The sequence below is a fragment of the Chionomys nivalis genome, chromosome 17 (genome assembly GCF_950005125.1).
Source record: "Chionomys nivalis chromosome 17, mChiNiv1.1, whole genome shotgun sequence".
NCBI lineage: Eukaryota > Metazoa > Chordata > Mammalia > Rodentia > Cricetidae > Chionomys > Chionomys nivalis.
This window is the reverse complement of record NC_080102.1, coordinates 3,774,352-3,797,790: the sequence shown is the minus strand read 5'-3', so window position 1 is coordinate 3,797,790 and position 23,439 is coordinate 3,774,352. Positions and strand designations below refer to the sequence as shown.

Below are 23,439 nucleotides of genomic sequence, written 5' to 3'. Positions count from 1 at the left end.
GGACCAGAACCAAGAGCCAGCCAGGCACTGTAATATAGCAAAGAAACCACAGAGAGGGGGAGCAGCCACCGCACTCCCCGAGGGTGGACTTGGATGGAGTTCTTGCCCTGCCATCTCACAATCCAGCTTTCAGGCAACACAACGATTGTTTGGAGGGTGAGTTTTCACTTGTTTATTCATCCTGACCACAGCATCCCCTCCCGAGCAGGAATTTTGTTAGTACATGATGGATAGAGAGAGCTCGGAGCATAGGAGGTGGGGCACAAGGAGTAACTGTTGCTAGGGTACAGTTCATTCCCTCACACGGACCGTCTGCCAGTCTGGGAGCCTCATGCACACTTTTCAGCGCTTATAGCACACACATTGCATTTCTGGCTTTGTGCTAAGCACAGAGCAGAGGCTTATCATGGAGTTTACCTTCTAGAAAACGAGGAAACAGCAAGAAACACAAACATACACGAATAAACAGCAGCTGACTAAGAGACAGGGGTGCTGATGTGAGATACAGATAACAGAGTCAGAGGGTGATGGGACCACCCAGCGACAGAAATCTCATTGATAAGATGCATGTTCGTGCAAAGATCACCCTGGGTGGGAGTGGGGGAAGTTGATGAAGAGACGTCTTGGCGGAAAAATTGCAGACTCTGGGAACACAGGCTCAATCTGGTCCTGGCTTCGGTTCCTTTCTTTCTTATGGAGCCACAGAACAGACTCCTGGGGTTCCTCTGGTCACAAGGCAGCATATAACACCTTGCCAGAGCAAAGGATGAGGGGTGGGTGGTAAGGGGCGGCCTCCAAACAATATAAGCTTGTGTAAGGAATAGCAAAAATGTCCTCCCACGGTAACTGATGCAAGAGATGGTGAATATCCCTAAGCACGAATGCAGGGGCATGCTGGGTAAATGAAAGGCTTGGTGGGAGGGGGAACTTGGCTCCCTGCAGGAGTAGGAGCAGAAACAGAGAGGTGGAGAACAGGGATGGGGCCTGGCTACCTCAGCACCCTACAAAGTGAGGTGAAAACACACTCATACCCATACTCAGACCTGTGGCAGGCAGAATTTAGAGACCATGAGTCCTATAGTGCCCAACACTAAAGACTGCAGGGCATGGTGGCACAGGCTTTTAAACCCAGCCCTTGGGAGGCAGAGCTCTGCAAATCTGAGACCAGCCTGCTCTACAGATGAGACCCAGGTCAGTCACTGCTACATAGTGAGACCCTGTATCAAAAGAAGAACTTAGCTTAGGTCAACAACATGGCCAGTGGAAGCGCCTACTTCCAAGCCTGAAGACATAGGTTCAGTTCCAGAAAGCCATATGGTAAAAAGAAAGCCAATTCCTTCAGTGTCCTCTGTGTCCTCTGACACACGAACGCTGCGGCATACCCATGCTCACACACATTCACACATACGTTTATTTTAAATGTACAATGAACTTTAAAGAGGCCTGGGTCTCAGTTTCTCATTCAAAAACTGAAGGTCACTGACTAGAGGTAACAACAGACACTGGTGGAAATTTGGGAACGGTCTTGTTGTTAGATTTATCTGACTCTGTGTGTCTAAGTGTCTGAGTGTTTGGCCTGTGTGGATATGTGTGCACCATGTGTATACCTGGTGTCCAGGGAGGACTGAAGAGGCTTTGGATGTGCTGGAACTAGATTACAAATGCTTATGAGCCACCATGTAGGTGCTAGGGATTGAACCTAGGTCTTCTGTGAGAGCAGAGGCTAGCAAAAGGCCTAACCACTGCGCCATCTCCAGCCAGGAATGTGGGTTTGTTTGTTTGTATCTTGACTTAACCTCCAGTTGCATAACCTGCATAACCCCCCTGAGCAATTTTCAGACTGAAGTTAGACTTGGAGGGAGATTAGGCTCTGAAAGCCTAGAAACAGATTCTATGCCTTGATCTCAGGCTGGAAACAAGCAGCCCAACCTCCCATGAAGCTTTTTGTTAAATCTCATCTTAAAGATTGTGTGTGTGTGTGTGTGTGTGTGTGTGTTTACACGTGCAGGAGCGTGCATATGCACATCTTTTTGCACACACACACTGCACTCACACGCATGTGAGGCTCTCTGGGTCAGGAAAGTCTGAAGGCAAACGGGAGGTAATAAAGATGAGATTTATCTGAAGGGCCCGAGAGGCGGGAAATTACTGCAGTCCCTGAAAACCCCATACCAATGTCAGCGTGGAACAGGCAGGCAAGCCAGCAAGACGCCTCGATTACTTGTCTTATTTGAACTGAGCCCATATTTCTATTTAATTGCTTCTCTCATTTTCTTGGGCAATAATTATAAGACTAACTTTTCAAATAAAATAAAATTGCTCCTCTGGCTCGCTGCACAGGCGGTTACAGAACAGGTTAGGACGAGTTCCCCGGTCCTTTGTCCCAGAGCACTGGATTAGGAAGACAGTTCTTACCCCAGCACTCGTACTGACTTCGAGGACAGTTACCTCACACGGCAGATCCTTCTCCCTGCCTCAGTTTCCTGTGTGTCTCTCCATCCATCCAAGCCCTCTGTGTGTGGGGATGACAGAAATAAGGAATGGGAGGAGCTTAACCATCCTACAGGGCATATGCAAATTAGTTTCAAAATGCCCTCTGGTGACCCTCTAATCTAGTCACTAGCTCATCTCTGCCATCTGGTCATCTGGTCCAGGGAGCTACCAAGGGTAGGTACCACAATGAAAAAAATCTACAAAAGCCCCGTTCCGTTGTTTAGGAAATGAAAGCAAGCATCCTTTTACCGGCTTAATACTATGTGATATCCAGTGAAAATCTGCCTTCACTGAGTTCATAGCCTTAGTCTAAAGAAAGGGTTATGACCATAAATACAAGAAAGTGTGATTTTATTTATTTTTTCTGTGAATAATATTACTAAACCCATGTATTACTGCCTATACGTTTACGAAATTTCCAGTTGTTTTGAAATCTATTTCATTTCTCCAGCTCTCCTCTGGGTCTAGGAAGCTTATCTTCACAAATTCCATCTCTTGGGGCCCTGTGCCCCCTGGCATTGGGTTCGATCTCACTAGTGAGAACCCCAGGTGCGAAGCTCAGAAGCAGGAAATTCTGGGAACTTCTCCAGGTTGGCACCAAGCTTGTGGCTGGCAGCAGTTCCTCTGGGTCCCACCTCCCAATGGAAACCTGCTTCCTCTGTGGTCCCCGCTCCCACTGGGTGGCTCCCTTTGATTCCCCAACCCCTCAAATACTATCTGGATTGCCTCCCAATACTCCATCCTTTCCAAACTTGGCAAGGAACTGCTTGACTACTTGGCAAGAATGTCTGCCTTTCTGTCTGGACCCTGGGTAGATGGTGCTGTCTGGAAGCCTCCTTGGTCTCTAGAGAGCAGACATTGCATTTAGGAGCAGAAAATAAACTCAGCAGGCTCATTTCTTCTGGCCTGGTAGACCAGGTCTCTCAGATCTTTTCCTGACCACCTATTCTCGCAGTGGGTTCATGGGGAAATGAAAAGGACTTGGAACAGAGCTGCAGACAATAGGTGACTACGGAGTCACAGGACAGACAGACAGACAGACAGACACACACACACACACACACACACACACACACACACACACTGCCCCAAGGAGTCTTGATCCTCATAGGCCTGAACTTTATCATGGAGATGGACAAGGGTTTATCTGACCTGCTCACGGCCTGTTTGGCTCAAACACGGGCATGGAATTTTGGACACTGTCATGATTCTCGCAAACGCATTACTGTTAGTATATACTGTAAGTTGAATTTGATGGAAGGGAAATGCCTTGTTCTCTTCTCAGCCCAACTGATTTTCAGTCTGACGTGTGTACTAACCATATTATCACAGGTAGCCTGCATGAGTCTCCGCTGTGGTCACTGTACTGGGCTCCGACTGGCAGCCTGCTAGCTTGCCGGAGCCTAGAGTCAGGCAACTCACCAATGTCCAGGACCCTCTGCTTGGCTGTGTGCTGCCGGGAATGCCAGTATTTCCAGTATTTCAGCTGTTCATCTCGGTTCTTGTCCTCACTGAAGACCACCATCACCACACTCTGCAGGGGAGAACAGTCGCCATTACCCTTTTGTCCAGCATCCCACTGCGTCACACAGTCCCCACTCTGGCAGTGCTACCATGGTTATGTTTCTAGAATGTACCTTTTATTGTTTAAGAAAGTACAGAGAGCTGGGCACAGTGGGGCTCTGGTCTTTAATCCCATATTCGGGAGGCAAAAGCAGGCAGAATCCTGAGTTTGAAGTCAGCCTGGTCTACAGAGTGAGTTCCAGGACAGCAAAGGCTACACAGAGAAACCCTGTCTCAAAGAACAAACAAAACAAAACAAAAATGACCAGAGAATAGGGCAATGAGATACCTCAGTGAGTTAAGGCGTTTGCTGCCAAGCCTAGCAACCTGAGTTAGACTTCACAGACCCAGAGGGTGGAAGGAGAGAACCAACTCCCTCAAGTTATCCTCTGTGTGGGCCTTACGCATGTACACACACCCCACACACATACAAACTACAAACTCCCACACCATCACAAACAATCAGACGAAGCAATCTGGCAGCTTTGCTATTTCGTATGATTTGCTAGAGCACCAATGGGCATTTGGTTTGCCCTGGGAAACAACTTGTTTGAAAGCTTCTGTCTTAAAAGAAACTGGTGCCCTCTAAAGCAGCAGACATCCATCTCTCGACTAGAAGAGCCTCCGGCTGTGGCAGGTAATGAGAGGGTTCCACAGGAAATACAGAAATGCTAGGAGACAACTCAGATAGTTTATAACCCAGAAGTACAAGGGCAGCTATACACATCAATAAAATGTGATTGTTCCTTACATGAGCTAGAGAACTAATTCTATCTCACAGAAATAAGAATCCAAGCCCCATTGCAGTTCTAAATTACAAACAGCCCCCGTTAAACTGAATTTATATATATTAACTGTCATTTCTGGAATGCAGATGGCAATCCCCCTGTCTCAGCCTCTGGAGTGATGGAATTATAAGTATGTAACCAAACCTGGTTCAGATAACATTTTCAATCAAAATGGAACAAAATGGAGATAAAATTTGCATATAAACGATTTTGTTTTGTTTTGGATTTGGGATTTTGTTTGTTTGTTTGGTTGGTTTCAGTTTTTTGAGACAGAATTTTTCTGTGTAGCCCTGTCTGTCCTATAACTTGCTTTATAGATCATGCTGGCCTCGAACTTTCAGAGATCCATCTGCCTCTGCCTCTACTGGTATTAAAGGTGTGCACCATCATACCCAACATAAAATTTCCACATTAAAGGACTTCATGATCACATCAAAGTGGACCTGTTAGGAGACTGTTGTCCCTTCCTTAGATGGCTGCCACCATTTCGGAGTGTTTAAACGTTACTGTGTGGAACTCATGCATATATGGTTAAACGCTTGCCTGGAACTTAAGACTTCTTAAGGGAAAAACAAATGCATCCCAGATATTCTTCCCAGAGACCCAGGTCTGGATGGAGAACTCTGGGAGAATTTCTCTGTTTTTCTTTCCTTCAAGAAGCTCCAAGGAAGTTTCTAGTCATAGTTGGTTTTCTTGGTGGTACTGGGGATGAAGCCCAAAGCCTCCCACAGACTAGAACTAGAAAACCCCAGCACAATGCAACCCCCTCAAGACTACAAGAGCTAGAGTCAGGGAGCTGGCACCTATGCCAGAGGCCCCTCCCATCTTAACTGTCACTTACTAGCTTCTAAAAGCCAAGTTTTCTTACATGTCATATTACAATAGTACAATGAGTTCATTATTATTAAAAAGGGTCCTGGTTAGTTTCAATAAGTTATTGGATATGTGGTATCTATATAGTCCCTCATACAGGGAAGACACTGTCACCGTGTGACCTGTTCATGCAGTGTGTCCTACACCCTGGCTCTACCATAGGGTTGGAACATGTCAATGTTCCTCACAACAGCTAGTATCCTGGGTACCTTGCGACCTCCAGTGGGCTCACCGTGCAGCAGGCATGCGGTGGAAGCACTGTGCCCTAGATGCGCTATGGCTCCCTACTTCTCAAGCTGAAATGCTTAGTAGTAGGACTTAGCTACGGACAGAACACAGTGGGCTGAGACTGCAGGTACAGCAGCAAGAAGCGGTATAGCACAGACCAGGAAAACCTATTCTGCAGGAAACCCTTCGTAAAGTCGGCAGTAACTTTCCTTTCAAGCAGAGACGGATTAGCTGACCCCTCCCTGTTGGCAGTGGTGGCAATACCAGATACTGGCAGGCTCCCAAAGCAGACAGCGAGGACTCTGGTGTCGTTTCCCACAAATGAGATTCATACTCATGAACCTGAAATCCCTCCAAGCTACTGCTGGCGGGGATGGGAGCTCATCTTGTGAATTCTGGGTAAGCCGAGGGTTGCAGAAGGCTTTGGGAGACTTGTAAATGGTCCAGGACTCAGCAGGAAATATTCTCAGCTACCCTGCACCCACAAACATCCTGATTTACAGGCCAACTGAAAGCAGCTACACAGCCTACAAGCCGTGAATGAGGTAAGAGCAATTCCTTGGATACAATGAAAAAGCATGTTCAACCAAGTTGCTCCCCTGGGGTTTATTGGTTACTGATTAAAATGATAAACTGGGAGCCAATAGGTTCTCTTGCACCAAACTTTCTGAGCTATTTATTTTGGAATTTTTTTTTTCCGTGCCATTCCACAAGGATATAAGGGAGTAATTCCAGCCCTCCGGCCACCCTGTACTTTTGAGAAATGCGGCGCATACCCTGACTTTGCTGATGGGGTGTCGGAAGCATTTGTTGTCTCCGGTCTCGCTGAGGGTTATGGCATAGAACTGTCCTTTGTTGAGGTAGGTCATGGGGCCCTCCCCCTGCTTCTGACGGAGAGATTTGGTGGCTTCCAGGGTGTACTGAAAGGTTCCGCTGTGAAGAGAGAAGAGCGGTCAGCACAGGCACGTGAACGTTCCGGCCTTCACATGGACAAAACTTTACATGAATATTAGCAAACATTTACTCTACATTACAGACAAAACACACAATATAGCAGCAGAAGTGAGTCCAGACCAAGGGTCAGTGCTCTATAATATCCACAGCATTTTTAACCATGGCTCATAAACCAGATGGTTAAGTGGGGAGAAAGTCCAGGATGTGCTGGGCAAACTCATGCCAGAATACCGTGGGCAGATCTTGGGACATTTAGCTTAAGAACAAGTCAGACATCAGTGTTTCTCTTCAGCTTATGTATTTGCCCAGTTTTCTTCATATCTAGCCACAACTTACTCAAAAATATCTCAGAATATGAAAACCCCACATTCAAACGTTCACTACTAAGCATTCTTCTCTCTCTCTAACGGGGTGTTTTCATCTCGTTTGGTTTGCTTTGCAATAAAGGGACTTAAACCCACAACCTCACGCATTCCAGGACAGTGTCCTATCACTGAGCTACATCCTCATTTTGAGAAGAGGTCTTGCTGGAGGTTAGGCTGCCCTGGAAGTTGGTTGTGATCTTCTACCTCAAACCTCTGGACAGCTGACATCGTAGGCACGTGCCATAAGAGCTGGCCATTTCTTGTTTACAGACCTACAGAGGGATTCACGGTGAGGCTACTCCAAACTGGGCTTGCAGATGATGGTTTGCGAAAACTGGCGCACTGGCTGCCTTTGCAAACAAGGTTTTATTATAACACTAGGGTCTGGTGTTTGCTGTCTAGCTCATTGCAGAAAGAGCTACAGATCTCTGCTCAAATAGAATTTATTTTTAAGCTACTGTCTATAAAACAAAACACATTGACTTTTTCCAATTCTGAAGACTATATCAATTGTTTAGAATTAATATAATAGGCTTGAACCATATCTTTTGTTTGATTTGTCCGTCCAGAAAGGCTTGTTTTGGTTACACCGTGGGATAACGCACAGAGGGGCCACTAATAAACTCTGCTTTGTGACTCACCGGTCCCTCTCCTCTGCTCAGTTATGCGGCCCACTCATCCCTCGGGTCTCCAGAAGGCAAAGGCCACTCAAACACAAACTCACTGACAGGATTGGGGGGAAGTCTACTTTCTGTGTTAAATACTTTTGAAATGTTTTATTTATACTTTAACTTTTAGAGTAAGAAATCATTTAACTTTTTTTTAAAAAAAATCCTCTTATTTGATAAAAATCTGAGGGTTGGTGTTGGAGAGACGGTTCAGTGGTTAAGAGCACTGCTCTTCCAGAAATCCCAGGTGTGGTTCCCAGCACCCACGTGACAGCTCACAACCATTTGTAACTCGAGCTCCAGGCCATGGGAAATTCCTCCTCTGGCCTCTGTGGGAACCAGGTACACACGTGGTGCTCAGACATACATGCCGAGAAAAGACCTGACACATAAAGTCATAGAACAAAACGTTAAAGGCTGTCAGTTACATGCCTCCTGGTGACCTACCTTGATGCCTGGTCATACATGTAATCCTCAGCTCCGACAGAAGCACTCCGAAATTTCTGAAAATTTTAAATTGTACAATTAAAACAAATAAGCTGGGAACATATGTAAACATTAAAAAACAAAAAACAAATGTAAACAATAATGTAGAAGCAACTATATCCTATTCCCATTTCACCCTCTCCTGGGGAGGGAAGATTAGTATGTTTCCAAGAGATCTGCAGGGGTCCTGTGTCTTCAAACATATAAACCATTTTTTTCAATTTTCTGTTTTTCCTAACACTTTATTTCAAATGCTACAAATACAAAATCAGTGGAAAACTAATTACAGACAAAATGACACACCCAAGGCTGCTAATAGGTGCTTAGAAGCATAGCTTCCAGAGTAGGACCATCAAGGATCAATTTTTAGCTAATTTACCTGACACTTACATAAAAGTGGGTGGTATTTTCTCTGTTAAGGGTGACTCATAAACCTGGTGGCGATGAGGCCAGCCTGGTCTACAGAGCCAGTTCCAAGACAACCAGGTCTACACAGAGAAACCCTGCCCCCTTACGTGCCCCCCCCCCAAAAAAAAAGTCTATTCACGGTATGTGAGCACATTAAACAGCCTGGCAAAACACTGAAAACGTGAGAGGTAAGCACGAACATTTTGCGTGCGTCAGATCCTAGAAAATAGTAACATGCTGACTGAAGCCAGTCTTCTAACCACCTCTCCTGGCAGATGTTCTCAGAGACTTTGAGAGGCGGCTCTAAGGTTAGTGTTACACCAACAGCAGCCTGGTGTGTGTGTGTGTGTGTGTGTGTGTGTGTGTGTGTGTGCGCGCACACACTGCTACATGGACAGTTTCAGATTTTAATGCCAGGAGAAGAGAGACAGCTCAGTATGTGAAGGGTCTTGTCCACAAACCTGAGGGCCTGAGTTTGACACCCAAAGATCACATAGCAGAAGGAGAAGACTAACATCTGTAAGTTTTCCTCTGACCTCCCCACACACCATGGCCCACGATCACACACAAGAATACACACATGGTATTGGCGCAAGAACAGACAGGAGGACCAATGGAACCGAATAGAAGACCCAGATATCAATCCACACATCTTCGAGCACCTGATCTTTGATAAAGAAGCAAAAATTATCAAATGGAAAAAAGAAAGCATATTTAACAAGTGGTGCTGGCATAACTGGATATCAACATGTAGAAAAATGAAAATAGACCCATATCTATCACCATGCACAAAACCTAAGTCCAAATGGATCAAAGACCTCAACATAAAGCCAGCCACACTGAATCTTATAGAAGAGAAAGTGGGAAGTACACTTGAATGCCTTGGCACAGGGAACCACTTCCTAAATATAACCCCAGCAGCACAGACACCCGAGAGAAACAATTAATAAATGGGACCTCCTCAAACTGAAAAGCTTCTATAAAGCAAAGGATACGGTCAACAAGACAAAACGACAGCCTACAGAATGGGAAAAGATCTTCACTAACCCCACATCAGAGGTCTGATCTCCAAAATATACAAAGAACTCAAGAAATTGAACACCAAAAGAACACATAATCCAATTTAAAAAAATGGAGTACAGACCTAAACAGAGAACTCTTAACAGAGGAATCTAAAATGGCTGAAAGACACTTAAGGAAATGTTCAACATCCTTAGTCATCAGAGAAATACAAATCAAAACAACTCTGAGATTCCATCTTACACCTGTAAGAATGGCCAAGATCAAAAACACTGATGACAACTTATGCTGGAGAGGTTGTGGGAAAAAGGGAACGCTTCTACATTGCTGTTGGGAATGCAAGCTGGTACAATCCCTTTGGATGTCAGTGTGACAATTTCTCAGGAAATTAGGAAACAACCTTCCTCAAGACCCAGCAATAACACTTTTAGATATATATCCAAAGGATGCCCAATCGTGCCACAAGGACATGTGCTCAACTATGTCCAATGCAGCTTTGTTTACCATAGCCAGAACCTGGAAACAACCTAAGTGCCCTTCAACCAAAGAATGGATAAGGGAAATGTGGTACATTTACACAATGGAGTACTACACAGCAGAAAAAAATGACAGCTTGAATTTTTCAGGAAAATGGATAGAGCTAGAAAACATTATTTTGAGTACGGTAACCCAGACACAAAAAGACAATTATCACATGTACTCATTCATAGGTGGTTTTTAAACATAAAGCAAAGAAAGCCAGCCTACAAACCACAATCCCAGAGAACTTAGATAACAATGAGGACACTAAGAGAGACTTACATAGATCTAATCTACATGGGAAGTAAAAAGTAGAAAAAGACAAGATCTCCTGAGTGAACTGGAAGCATTGGGACCTTGGGGGAGGATAGAAAGGGGAAGGGGAGAGGCAGGGAAGGGAGCAGAGAAAAATGTAGAGTTCAATAAAAAAAAAAAAAAGAACACACACACAGCCTCTTGACCTATAAATCAAATATAATACATGTGAAAGGGCATGCATACATGTTGTCCACACATACGTACATACGGTCCTTCCTCTCTGACCCTGTGAGTCATCTGTTTGTGGAACCTTCTCCTTCCTCTCATCTCCATACTTTGTCCAAACGATCTTCCCCCACCCACCATGTCCAGAATTCAGCATCATCTTCCTCTGCAGTTTCTGTTGGCATACTTAGAATCCTTCTTATCTAGTCTTATTCCTCAGACCCAATAAGATGGGCTTCCCTCAGAGTTTCTCCACCCCATGAGCTCATGCACACTGCACAAGAGTTGGTCGACTGAATAATCATGGCGGAGAATCGAATGCACTGCTTTGTGTTTCTTTTGCCATCAGTCAGTCTGCAAGCCCTTCCGTGAGAATTTCCTAGAGCTTTACCATCTGCTTGGTGCCAGAAGACATATAGAGAATATATGAAATACCGTCTTGGCCTCAAGAAAAAAAAATGGTTGAGAAAAACATATTTACATAAAAAGCAACAACAAAATAAACTAAAATACAGCAACCAACTGTGCATGGAAGTCCATGTTGAATCGCTCATTCATTCATGTGTCCTAGAGCAAGAGCATAGAGTGGGCCTTACCAGGGAGAAACACAAAGTCTGCAGAGAATCCATCTGTGGGCTTTGGTGGACAAAAGCAGCTAAGAAAGTAATTCAGATAAAAGGGAGCCACCTGAGTCAAGGTGAGGCAAGGAGTATAAACATGGGACATACATAGAACCAAGGAAACAGCCGTGGACAAACTAAGAAGGGGAAACTCATGGTCCAGATGATCACAGTCCACTGCAGTAGACACATGTGCTGTGTGAGTTAGCACTCAAACGCTCCGTTACTCAGCCAGCTAGCCGCATTTCAAACACTAAGTTGTTAAATACTGCTGTCAACTTGGCCTATTGGAAGGCACGGAAAACATGTTCATTGTTACTGAAGTTCTGTTCAGCTAGACTGGTCTATGGCTCAGAATTAGGAAATTGTGATGTGGGTGCATTCACTGATGCTTTCCAAGGTGTTTGAGGAAGTGGCTTTGGATAGGAAGGATGATTTCCAGGGTCTGAGCTTCAAGGATGCTGCAACAATCCCGGCAACCACGGGAGTCAGCATTAAGGAGCATGGCTGTATGAATCTTTCTGCACTCTGAGCTCGGTGGCCTAAGGATGGGACAGGGAGCTGCACACACTGGACTTGTGAAACCCATGTTTTTACTCTCCTCAGGTGGTGTGGGAACACACGATACTGTGAGAACTTATTCTCTCAAACACTGTCAATAAATGCAGGCCAAAACCAGGGTTCTGTTCCAGTTTTTAAATGTCTATGTGTAAGAAAGCAGACGCCACATATGTGATCATCTTTCTTCATTGTTAATTTTTGATTTTATTATATTATCTTTATAGTCTTTTTTTTTTTTTTTTTTTTTTTGGTTTTTTGAGACAGGGTTTCTCTGTGGCTTTGGAGCCTGTCCTGGAACTAGCTCTGTAGACCAGGCTGGTCTCGAACTCACAGAGATCGCCCGGCGTATAGTCTTTTTTTTAACTAAGTAGACAGTCCACTTAGAAAACATCACCATCATTTAGATGTTCACTTGGTACGTGGCATGGGCCTAGATGATTTAGGATTGAGAATTAGGGCCCAAATGCTTAATTAGGCTTTCTGACCACGGTTGTCAGGGGCCTCCACTCCAGAGAGCCTTTCCGTACTGCGTATGGCATTATAAAAAGGCCAGCAGACAGACCGCTGCACCCCACTACAGTTTCATGCAAAACACTTACAGATTTCTTACTCATCTGGACTCGGTAAAGAAATGATGATACTGTGTATACAAACCGTACATAAGGGCAGGCCATGTGCCTAGCCAACTCAAAACAAACTCAAGGGTATTTGGATTTTTTTTGTTTCATAATGGTTTATCTGGGCATTTTTTATTAACCTTACTGGCCCTTTGCTTATATATTATAGTTTCCAATTTGCTATTTTTATGGAGAGTGAGTGTGTGTGGGTACGTGTGTGTGTGTGTGTGTATGTATGTTCGCTTCTCTTGCTTTTCCTTTGGATTTTTTTCCTCTTATTTATTTGCTTTGTTTTATTCTGGATTGTTTTACTTGCCCATTTCTTTCCCTTTTTTTTTTAAAGATTTATTATGTATACAGTGTTCTGTCTGCATGCATCCCTGCCCACCAGAAGAGGGGACCAACATCTCATTACATATGGTTGTGAACCTCGATGTGGTTATGGGAACTGAACTCAGGACCTCTGGAAGAATAGCCGATGATCCCAACCTCTGAGCAGTCTCTCCGCTCCTCCCCATTTGGATGAGACAGTGGAGCAGATTTGGGAGGAGATGAGGAAGGGACCCACGATCAGAACATACTGGATGAAAAAGATGCATTTTCAACTAAAAAGTGTGAGAACATAAATTAGGTCCTCACACACCAGCATATTTAAAACGGCTATTAGCATTCTGGTTTTGTTCCTGAGATGAGAGGCAAAGAGAAGACACATGCTAAGAATATATACCACAATAAGACAAGCATTATCTGTGGGGAAATCTGACTCAGTTAAACAGAGCTGTGTCTTTCCTCGCTAGTTTCAACTTTCTCGTTCATTCAATCATTTGCCTGACTGTGCCTCTCTTCATGCCAGCTGGTGAGCAACGTGTGAAAGGTGCCAGAGCAGGCCCCATCTTCACGAATGTTTCTAGAAGGGCAGAGCACGCATCACACTCTTGCAAAAAGAGAAAGAAAAATCCAAGGCTAGGATGTCACTCAGTGGCAGCACAGTGGCTCAGTAGTTGTAGGCCAAGTTCAGTCCTCATTACAAACTGTGCCATCACCGTGTGAGAGCACGTTACAACTCAGGAGAACCATACCCTGTCCTGACTTCCCCGCTGCAATGCTCCCAGTGTAACACAGACAAGGCTGACAAGGAAGGCACCATCCTCCGCTGAACCCCACATTCACAGTATCACAGCTACCAGAGTGAGCCCCAGCTCCTCTGAGTAGCTGTAGCTTTCTGAGCAGACACCCTTGGCCCGCCATGTTGGACTCATGTCACCTGCAGAACAAGGACTATAGCGGTACCCAGGTTTACGTTTTGCAAGTTCCAACCCAAACTGCTCCGTTCCCTCGCACTTTCTCTGGTGGCAAACAAATGTGATCAATTCATCCAGAATCCCCAGACATTTCTAGAGTTTGCTAGAATGAAGTTCTAGGTCTTAGACAAGTTCTCCTTAATCAAATTCTCCTGGAGAATGATTTCACAGTCACGCTTACACCACCTGGCAAGGAGACGGTTAACTACCACAGACTCGTAGATCTACGGTCTGTATATCACAGATCATGGACTCACAGGTCATTCAGTTCAGTTCACATCAGTGGAAAAACATCTACAAAGCAAAATCTGCTTTCTCTGACTGGAGGGAGCAGAACTAGCTTCCCTTTTGCATCCAGGGAATTTGCTAACTCCAAGAAGCTCCAGGACAACAGCTTCCTTCACACCCGTCTTCATCTGAACCACACACAAATCTGACCACAGGTCTCCCAGAAAGTGTGGCAGTTCCCTGGTCCACATCCACACACTTTGTGACTGACACATCTCTACACCAATGGCAATCCACACATAAAAAATCCTGGGCTTGCCGGGCGGTGGTGGCGCACGCCTTTAATCCCAGCACTTGGGAGGCAGAGGCAGGCGGATCTCTGTGAGTTTGAGACCAGCCTGGTCTACAAGAGCTAGTTCCAGGACAGGCTCCAAAGCCACAGAGAAACCCTGTCTCGAAAAACCAAAAAAAAAAAAAAAAAAAAAAATCCTGGGCTTCCCAGGGGACTGAGCGATGGCCTCGGCTACCTGCTTTTCTCCAGCAGCGTTTCTGGGCTCCTGGGAGCAAGAACCCAACACTATCAGACTACAAGATTCCTTACTCAGATTAAAACTACAAAAGGCTGTTGTTGACCTTAAGTGATGTCACATAAGCTGATTGGCAGATTTTTTTTTTCCTTTTTATTACAAGGTCATTAAAAGTCTAGTTGTAAAACTACCAAATTCAAGGAAATGTGATCGCTCCTGGGGCAAAGAATGGCTTAGCTCTGACTGAGGTCACTCCCGAGTTCAGACACTGTGACAGGAACCCATAAGCATCCGGTGCCAGCCGTGGCAGGGTTGCTAGTGTCTCTTTGAGAGCAACTGCTGCTGGCCAACCTGTTGTGCTCTGGTCCCTACCTGAAAGATAAGCAATATCTATTGGGATAGATAAGAAACATTCAGATTTTAAACAAACATTGCGTGGGTCATTGTCTTATGCAATAGAATTAATGAGAATCTTAAAGCAACACTTCTCTGAGGAGACAAGTGAACGGTTTGCCTGGTTGCTGCAATGACCACTCCTCCTCACTAAGAAAACACAGATGACGATCCCAAAACAGTTGTCACTTAGAATGCTGCTGCTGTGGTGTGGCTGTGCCCCTTAAGGCTCATGTCTAAGAACTGGAGCCCCAACACAGGAGTCTTAGGAAGCGGTAGTGATATCTCACTTGTATTCTAATAAATAAAGCTTGCCTGAGGATCAGAGAGTAAGACAGCCCCACTGGTCAGCCTCACAGGCCAGGCAGTGGTGACACACACCTTTAATCTCAGTAGCTACACTAGTTGCCATAGAAACCAGATGGTAATGGTGTATACCTTTAATCCCAGCCCTAGACAGGAATATAAGACGGGAGGAGACAGCTCTCAGCCTCATTCAGAGGATTGAGGCAGGATCGCCATTTTGGACTAAGGCAGAGGTAACAGCCAGTGGCTGACTGTTTTGCTTTTCTGACCTTCAGGCAAGCTTTATTTACTAAAATCCAGATGAAATATCACTACAGATGGGTCATATAAACTAGCCTCCAGTACGGACGGTGAGCTCATTATGGCAAGGACAGGGCTGTAGTGAAAACAAATTTGTCATCTGTCGCGGGCATGTAGCCCTTCCACCCTTTTCTGCCTTGTAACAACAATCATCATCAGATGGGGCTCATGGCTCTTAGGTGTCTCTGTCCCAACAGCACTGAACAGGAAGCCAGATGAGGACACTTGGCATGCTGCCAATGCACTTGCCTCTCTCAGGGAACCAGCAGTCCCTGCACACCCTGCTTTAGAGGCCTGGGAAAGCTGAAAACCAAAAAGCCAATGCCATTCATTTCTCACCAGAAGCACCGCTCAGACGTGACAAAGCCCGTGTTCATTGCAGAGCCTAGGTCAAAAACTGGAGACGGCGCCCACCGTGATATCCTCAATGGATAACCCAAGATTCCACGGCGAGTGAATGCACACAGAGTATCTTTCCAAACTTAGTAAATGTGCTGAACAACTAGGTATCAATATACACACGGGAGCCCAGCCTTGCTTCATACCATGTCTAAAACAGACATGGCTCAGCAGAGAGGGTCTGACAAGCTGCATTCAGTCTCCAAGATCCACGTGACGTAAAGACAATGTGACGCAGGAAAGCTGTCCTCTGACCTCCATCGGCATGTGCACACACAAATGAACTCAAAATAATAACTAAACCAGGTGGAGACAGCACACACCTTTAATCCCAGCACTCAGGAAGCTGAGGCAGGTCAACCTCTGGGTTTGAAGCCAGCCTGGTCTACAGAGCAAGTTACAGAATGGCCAGAGTTACACAGAGAAACCCTGTCTCAAAAAAGCCTATTAATAATAATAACAACAACAACATAATAATAATAAATGCAAATTTAGAGCCAGATGTATTGGTGCACACTTTTAGGCCCAGCGCTTGAGAGGCAGAGACAGACAGATATCTCTGTGAGTTTGAAGACAGTCTAGTTTACATATTGAGTTCCAGGACAGTCAGCGCTACATAGACCTTGTCTTCAAAAGAGAGATAAATAAAATCAGAAGAAAAAACTATAGAATTATTTTTTAAGTGAATCAGAAACCAACATCTAAAAGGGGAAAGTACCAGCTATCCAGAAATACATACAAGAAAATTGTTGCGACATTGGTTTAGATGGACATAAAAAACTTGTTAGAACATTGGTGAAAAAAAGACATCTTAACATTTAAAAGAATAAACTATAAGACAAATTTGATAAGATAAATTTGATCTGAGGATATGATGCAAAGACTCTGGGATTAAAGCATACAGCTAATAGTGGCTTATATCCATTCTCCTTACCTAAAGAACTCTTTATAGTTTAATAAAAGAAACATAAATTGCCAAAGACTTGAACAGACTCTCCACATAAGATAAAAGGCAAACAATTACATGAAACAGTACTCAGACTCAGGGGACAGCACAGTAGTGCAGACGATTGGAAACAGCAGACTGAACGGATGCCACCAAGCAATTTCTAAACCAGCTTCAGTTAAGCAGACTACTCATAGGGGCATGCGGTGTGGAGAGCAGAGCAGGAAAACCTTACATCACTGATGGGAGTGAAAATAACTCATAAGCGCTGTAATTTATCTATGCGCCTGACAAAACCCACATCCACCTCACAGTCCAGCAGTCAACTCCAGCCCTAGACACCCGGCAGAAATGAAGGACCACACTCACTAAAACATACACCTGTCTGTTCAGCAAAGCCTTCATCATGATAACCCCAAACTGGAAGCAACCAATACCCACTTACTAATAGACTGGTCAATAAACCGTGATATGTACTCACCTAGGAATACTGATCAGAGATTTGAAAACAAACTGTTTACAGATAAACAAAAATAAATCCAAAAATATACTAAATGAAAGAAGACAATATAAAAGAATATAGTGCATTCAACTTCCATGGAATTTTACAGGAAGGAACGCTACAGTGACAGAGGCCGATTAGCAATTGCCAAGAGCCAGGAGAAAGAATGTTTCAAGGTCAAAGAGGTTCATTTTAGGGTAAAAACTTTCTACACTGTGGCTCTGACATTGACTACCCAACTGTAAATAATTACTAAAATTCTACATTTATGCACTTAGAACTTGAGAATCTAAAACATGTAGATAAACAAAATGGTTGTGCTGCGACATGCTTGAACCGCAGAAGCCTCTCAGCTCTCTATTTATTACAAAGTACACACGCATAAACACTGGATTATTGACAACACAACCAACTTCTGGAGTATTCAGGTGGACAAAAGCTGCAAAGAGCTACAGTGCTTAAAAAAAAAAAAAATGACATCCAACATTTTTAGCTCTACCATTTGGAAAGTTCCAAAGAGCTGAAGGTGATAAGCTTCTCCTAACCCCACATAAATATTTAAGATTTAAAGCAAAACAAAATATACCTAAGAGACGAGACAGGAATATTCCTCCACGTATTTAAACATACCAAATTACCGGCAAACGCTCCGTTTCATGCAGCCCCTTAAATGGAGAACGAGAATGCTGTGTGTTCTGGAACTCACCTCGGGCGCCCCGTCCTTGAAGCTCTCACTGTAGGTGCTGTCGGGGGTGCTGCGCTGGTCGTCCTTGAGATAGGAGCTGTGGCAGGCTATAGAGGGCAGGTCGTACTGGGTCTGTTCGAAGATGACCACGCGCTGCTCCTCGCCGTCCGCGCGGGGATAATGCACCGGAGGTGCCACGAACACCGGCGTGAAGTCCTCGGCTTTCACCACGGTGATGCCTGACACCGGAATGACGGCCGGGCTCTCGCTGATGGACACGCTGTACTGCTCGCGCTTCGAGCTCTCCACGTGGTCCTGGCTGAGACACAGGTTCACCGGGACCGTCTTCAGCACCTGCACTCGGTTCTCGCCTCCACTCAGAGTGCTCTGGGCTTCGCTGGGGCCGAGGCAGTTTCTGTGTGTTCAGAGCCATGACATGATAGAATTAGAACAAACCTCCACTTTTAAAACCTGAAAGGACAACCCTTGCAGGCGCCATCCTGCTAAACCAGGAGGGGAAGGACTGGTGGGAACTTCATAATGGGGTGTCGTGGATCTTTGTGTCATTAGAACTAAGACAGCTAAGTATGTGTGCCACGAGTGACACAGTGAAGTCTCAACCTTCTATAGAACATATACCCCACTTTTTAAAAAGGTTTAACGGTGACCCTAAATCTGCCCACGGCTTGACAGCTAACATTCAGCTCTGCAGAAACAGAAGAGCTGGGAGACTGAATATCAGAAGGAGCCAGGAAGACATGTCAAGGCAGGTTTCCTTATTGGCAAGAGAAATCTATTAACACATCAGACACATGAGGAGGGAGGATGAAAGGACCAGTCTAGAGTAAAATTAACTCTTAAAACCCAACTAGCAACCCTGCATGATGGCTTATGCCATTAATACCTGCACTCCAGGAGGCAGAGGCAGGGGAATCCTCAAGTTCAAGGCCAACCTGGTCAACATAGCAAGTTCCAGGCCAGCCAGGGCTACACAGTGAAACTGTCTTAATTAAATATAAACTCTGAACATCTAACAATAGGTAGAATTGTGATATTATTTGTTCAAATAAACAAATCAAAAGAAGTATAAAATATTGTGACATTTGAGGCAGTGACTGAAACTGGATTTGGCAATATTTAATACTGCTAATTTAGTTGTTAAGATTTTTATAATAAACTTCATTTATTTATAATAAATGCCCTTTTTAGAGATACAAATCGGAAGCAAAGATGAAATGACTTGACAGTGAAATTTAAGGTGTTTGAGGAGAGCACGGTGGCTAACAGGGAAAACAGAAAGCCTGTGGTTGCTGCACTGCACGGGGATGGCGATGGGGCTCATGGCTCCATTCTCTGTAGATGGGTGCAAACTCTCCAAAGGGGAAAAAGATCACCATGGTGGCTCATATATGCAATCCCAGCAACTGGGAGGTTAAGTCTGAAACCAGCCTGGGCTACTTACTGAGCTCCAGGCCAACCTGGGCTATCATTGAGTGAAACCTTGTCTCAGTCAGAGAGAGAGAGAAAATAGACATGGCAATTTGAAGGGTTAACAGGAAGGATATTTTTCACATGTTGTGAAACAAAATAAGAAATGATCATTACACTTTCATCAGCTAAGAAATAACAGTTCAGGGATAGTCCGGCATTTATTACTTTAGGGGTTTAAGAAAGTGCTTACGGGGTCTAAGTACAATGGGACCATTGACCACGGCTGTGGTATGGAGAAAGAAAGCGGTCCAGAAAGGTAAGTTTTGGCAGGATATAATGAGATACTTTCATTTGTTTTAAAAAATATGTGTAGAGACAGGATAAAGAGAGGAATATGAGGTTACTGTGGATATTAAAAAATGATCTTTTTAACAGAGGCCCTCTGCTCGGTTAAGCTTGTGAAAAGGGAATCTGTGAATGGCTTTCCAGTACACAGAGAAGAGAAAGTACGAGGTTTTATTGATCCTCTTCTTTGTTCATTGTGAACTGAGTTACTTTTATCTAGCATGACCTTCATGGGGCCAACTGGCATATTTTGTTGAAAGAAATAAGTGTTTGGATAAAGTTGGTTTTCTCAAGAATCAAGCTCTCCCAGTGTCTCTCCATAAAGGAGATGCAAGAGTCTCTGCGCTTACCATCCAAGCAAGAGGGGACGATTTTAGCTGTGAATTTTCAGCGAGGACTTCAAAGGAAAGCTTCAGAAAGAAGGACTCTCCATAAACCAAGCCAGCAGAAAGACACGCGAGTAGCTGAGGCTACCACGGATATGCAGCGGTTACTCTAAAAATTAACTCCCCGAAGAAGACACTCTATAGGTCTACAGACATGGCTTTAAGCACTAAACTGTTCTCGTGGTCAAATAACAGAGTGATCACACGGAAGACACAGTGAAGGTCTAGACACGTTTGAAGTGACTCCAACAAGCCAAACGATGTCAAAGTTCAGTCCACCCATTTGATCAGCATTTCGTAAAAGCCCCATTCCGAATACTCCATGGAATGTTAATGGATGCTCCGTGAAAAGAGGAACCCATTATAAAATCAGAGTTAGAAAACAAACAGGAAAAAACTATGTTTCCATAACAAGACCACCTTAGTGGATCCGAGCAAGATGCGATGAGCGCCCTTGGGCGTTCCATCATCTCTTTTGCTGTAGTCTAGGACTTACTAACCCGTTTCATCCAGGACCATCAGTCTTTGTGGACCATCAGCACTCAAATGGGCTGCAAACGGGCTCTTCTACACAGCTATAACATGGCAATGGTCCCTTAGCCACCTGAGACCCAGCACACACCGTACTACTGGCTTGCCAAAAGGTTCTTATCTCTCTTTAGTCTATTTCAGGCCAGATTTCTTCATTCTCTGCTTATTATAAGAACATAAATTTTAAGCAAAAAGCCCAAGTCAAAATATTTTTCAGTGTTCTCATTATTAAGTAAATAAGCAAATTACAGAGCTATACAAACCTAGTCAAATTGTTCGTATAAAAAAATTTGTAGATTCCTCTTTGGCCTCGGCGGCAAGATGAGGAAAGAAGTGTCATTGGAAAGCACTGCCATAAGGCGCTCACGTCTGCCGCCGGTGTGGCTCTAAGGCCTGCCACCATCAGAAAGAGTCAACCTGTGGCAAATGTGGCTACATTGCCAAGTGCGAGAGAAAATGTCAGATGAGGCACCTAAAAATTGTCTGCTGAAGATTCAGACATGGATCCTATGAAGGGAACCATGAAGATCCCAAGAGGGCAATTGTTGAAGTATCCAGCTCATCTTGAGGATTTCAATTCATCATAAATGTTCTAGTTTCAAAAAATAAAAATTCATAGATTCAGGAAGACTTAATGCCCTAGAATTTCAAAAGTACACCTCCCCCAAAGGGGCAATTAGAGCAAAGTGAGACTATGACAGAAATCCCTCTGCATCCCACTGGAGGGGCAAAGACGAGACAGGTGATTTGTGGGGCAACAGCTGAGCAAAGCATTTGTCCCTTCTGGTCCCCTTCTTCACATAATCCTATTCAGAAGAGAAGGGACCCTGTCGTCACTCCAGACTGCAACAGCAGGCATGAAATCCTGCTGAGACAGGACTGGGAAGCCATCTACGTCACAACCGAAAGGTGACAAGCTACACATGCCAAGAGGCATCCTCCACCTGGCTTCATCAGAAACAAAGTCGTGATGGCCCCTTCCCTTCTTGCCACCCAGCTCTTTAGTTCCATTGGATGGCACACGGTCTAACATCTGGCGGCCAGAGTCTCTACCAGTTGCCTCTCTGGGCTCAGTACTGCGTTTCCCTCACCTAGAGGAATCCTTGCAGAGTCTCATTCCCTAAGGGCAGGACTGCAGGAGAATGTGGGACTAAGCAGAGACTGCAACCAGCAGCAGCCTCTCCTGGCTACCACCCTGAGCTCCTCATGAGCGCAGGAGCTTCCACCTCATCTAAGGGAACTTGCTGATGACCCTCTGGATGCACAGGAAAATGTGCCTTTTCCTAGCAAGAGATCAAGATTTGGTCCAGACTCCCAAAAGACAGATGAAAACAAGGCTTTGACCCTACCTCTTTTAAAAACAAACTTCCAGCTCAAGTTACACTTGTGATCTAATTTTATGTGCATGAAGGGTTTGCCTACAGGCACCTACGGGTAGTGCTTACAAGAGGGTAACAGAGCCCTTGAAACTGGAGTTAGGAAGATTGTGAACCACCATGTGGGTGCTGGGACTCAAACCCAGGTCCTGAGCAAGAAAAACAATGCTCCCTGAATCTTTCTACAGGCCTTTTGGGAGGTGGGCAGTTTTTGGAGACAGGGTCTCTCTATGTATTCCTGGCTGTCTAGGAACTTAATATGGCCTCATATTCAGAGATCTGCCTTCCTCCGCTTCCCAAGTGCTGGGGTCAAAGGTGTGTGCCATTGTACCTGGCTATCTTTCTCAAAAAACATAGAAAAGGAGTCATTTCTAGGGGCAAACGTATTCCCTTACATGGATCGTACCTTTTATCCTGGTCTTCTTGGCTGTCGCTTGCTTTGCTCACAGACAGAAGTCTCTTGTCCCGAGGAACCTGGAAATCAACAGAACTGTCAGACTCAATGACCACGTGCAGAGGAAGACACCAACGCAGGCAAAGAGGCGAAATGGAACCTTCGGAAGAAGCGGAAGGTTACTGTTGGGAATGATGAATGAGCAGCCTGAGTGGAAGCGGAGACAGCGGGGTGACCAGTGCTCGTCCATGCTAATCGTGAACCAGCAGACCCAAGAGATGCTCCGTGTCCCAGTCTCAGCCACGGGTGAAACAGTCGTGTGTATGGGGTGAAGACGGGCATGAAAGAAAGTAACCATTGAGAAACATGGAGTAAGCTTCCTCTCTGGAGCTGGACACCAGGTACTCACGAGAGCATGGGGAGGGTCCTGGGTGGGGCCTGACGGTTGAGCAAGTCGGATAAAGAGCATCTAATAGAAGCACTCCATAACCCCTGGCTAGGAAGCTGTCTTCAGTCTTTCTAATGCATTTCTTTCCTAAGCATGACGCCAGCATATCACCAGACACATTACTGAAAAGTTCTCTGAGTAAAGGCAGACGCCACCCAATCCAGACATATGAATAGTAGTTTGGATTTGGTTGCATTGGTAGAGTCTTTGCATTTGATTTGGGACTTGTTTGTGGGTAACTTTGAAGAGCTTCTTCAGTGAGATAAATACACTGACGGGAAGGATCCTACTATAG

General features: G+C 44.8%; 1 protein-coding gene across 2 annotated transcripts in view; it reads right to left on the bottom strand.

Annotated features, from left to right (window-relative positions):
* The window catches only part of Grhl2 (grainyhead like transcription factor 2), a 108,138-nt gene that overhangs the window by 53,910 nt on the left and 30,789 nt on the right, over positions 1 to 23,439 (bottom strand). For both annotated transcript variants that reach the window (XM_057792752.1, XM_057792754.1), the window contains exons 3-7: positions 22,709 to 22,776; positions 18,255 to 18,648; positions 8,380 to 8,435; positions 6,722 to 6,878; positions 3,916 to 4,027 (exon numbers count right to left, since the gene is read on the bottom strand). In XM_057792752.1, coding sequence (XP_057648735.1) covers positions 3,916 to 4,027; positions 6,722 to 6,878; positions 8,380 to 8,435; positions 18,255 to 18,648; positions 22,709 to 22,776 — 787 coding nt within the window. The remainder of the gene's footprint in view (positions 1 to 3,915; positions 4,028 to 6,721; positions 6,879 to 8,379; positions 8,436 to 18,254; positions 18,649 to 22,708; positions 22,777 to 23,439) is intronic.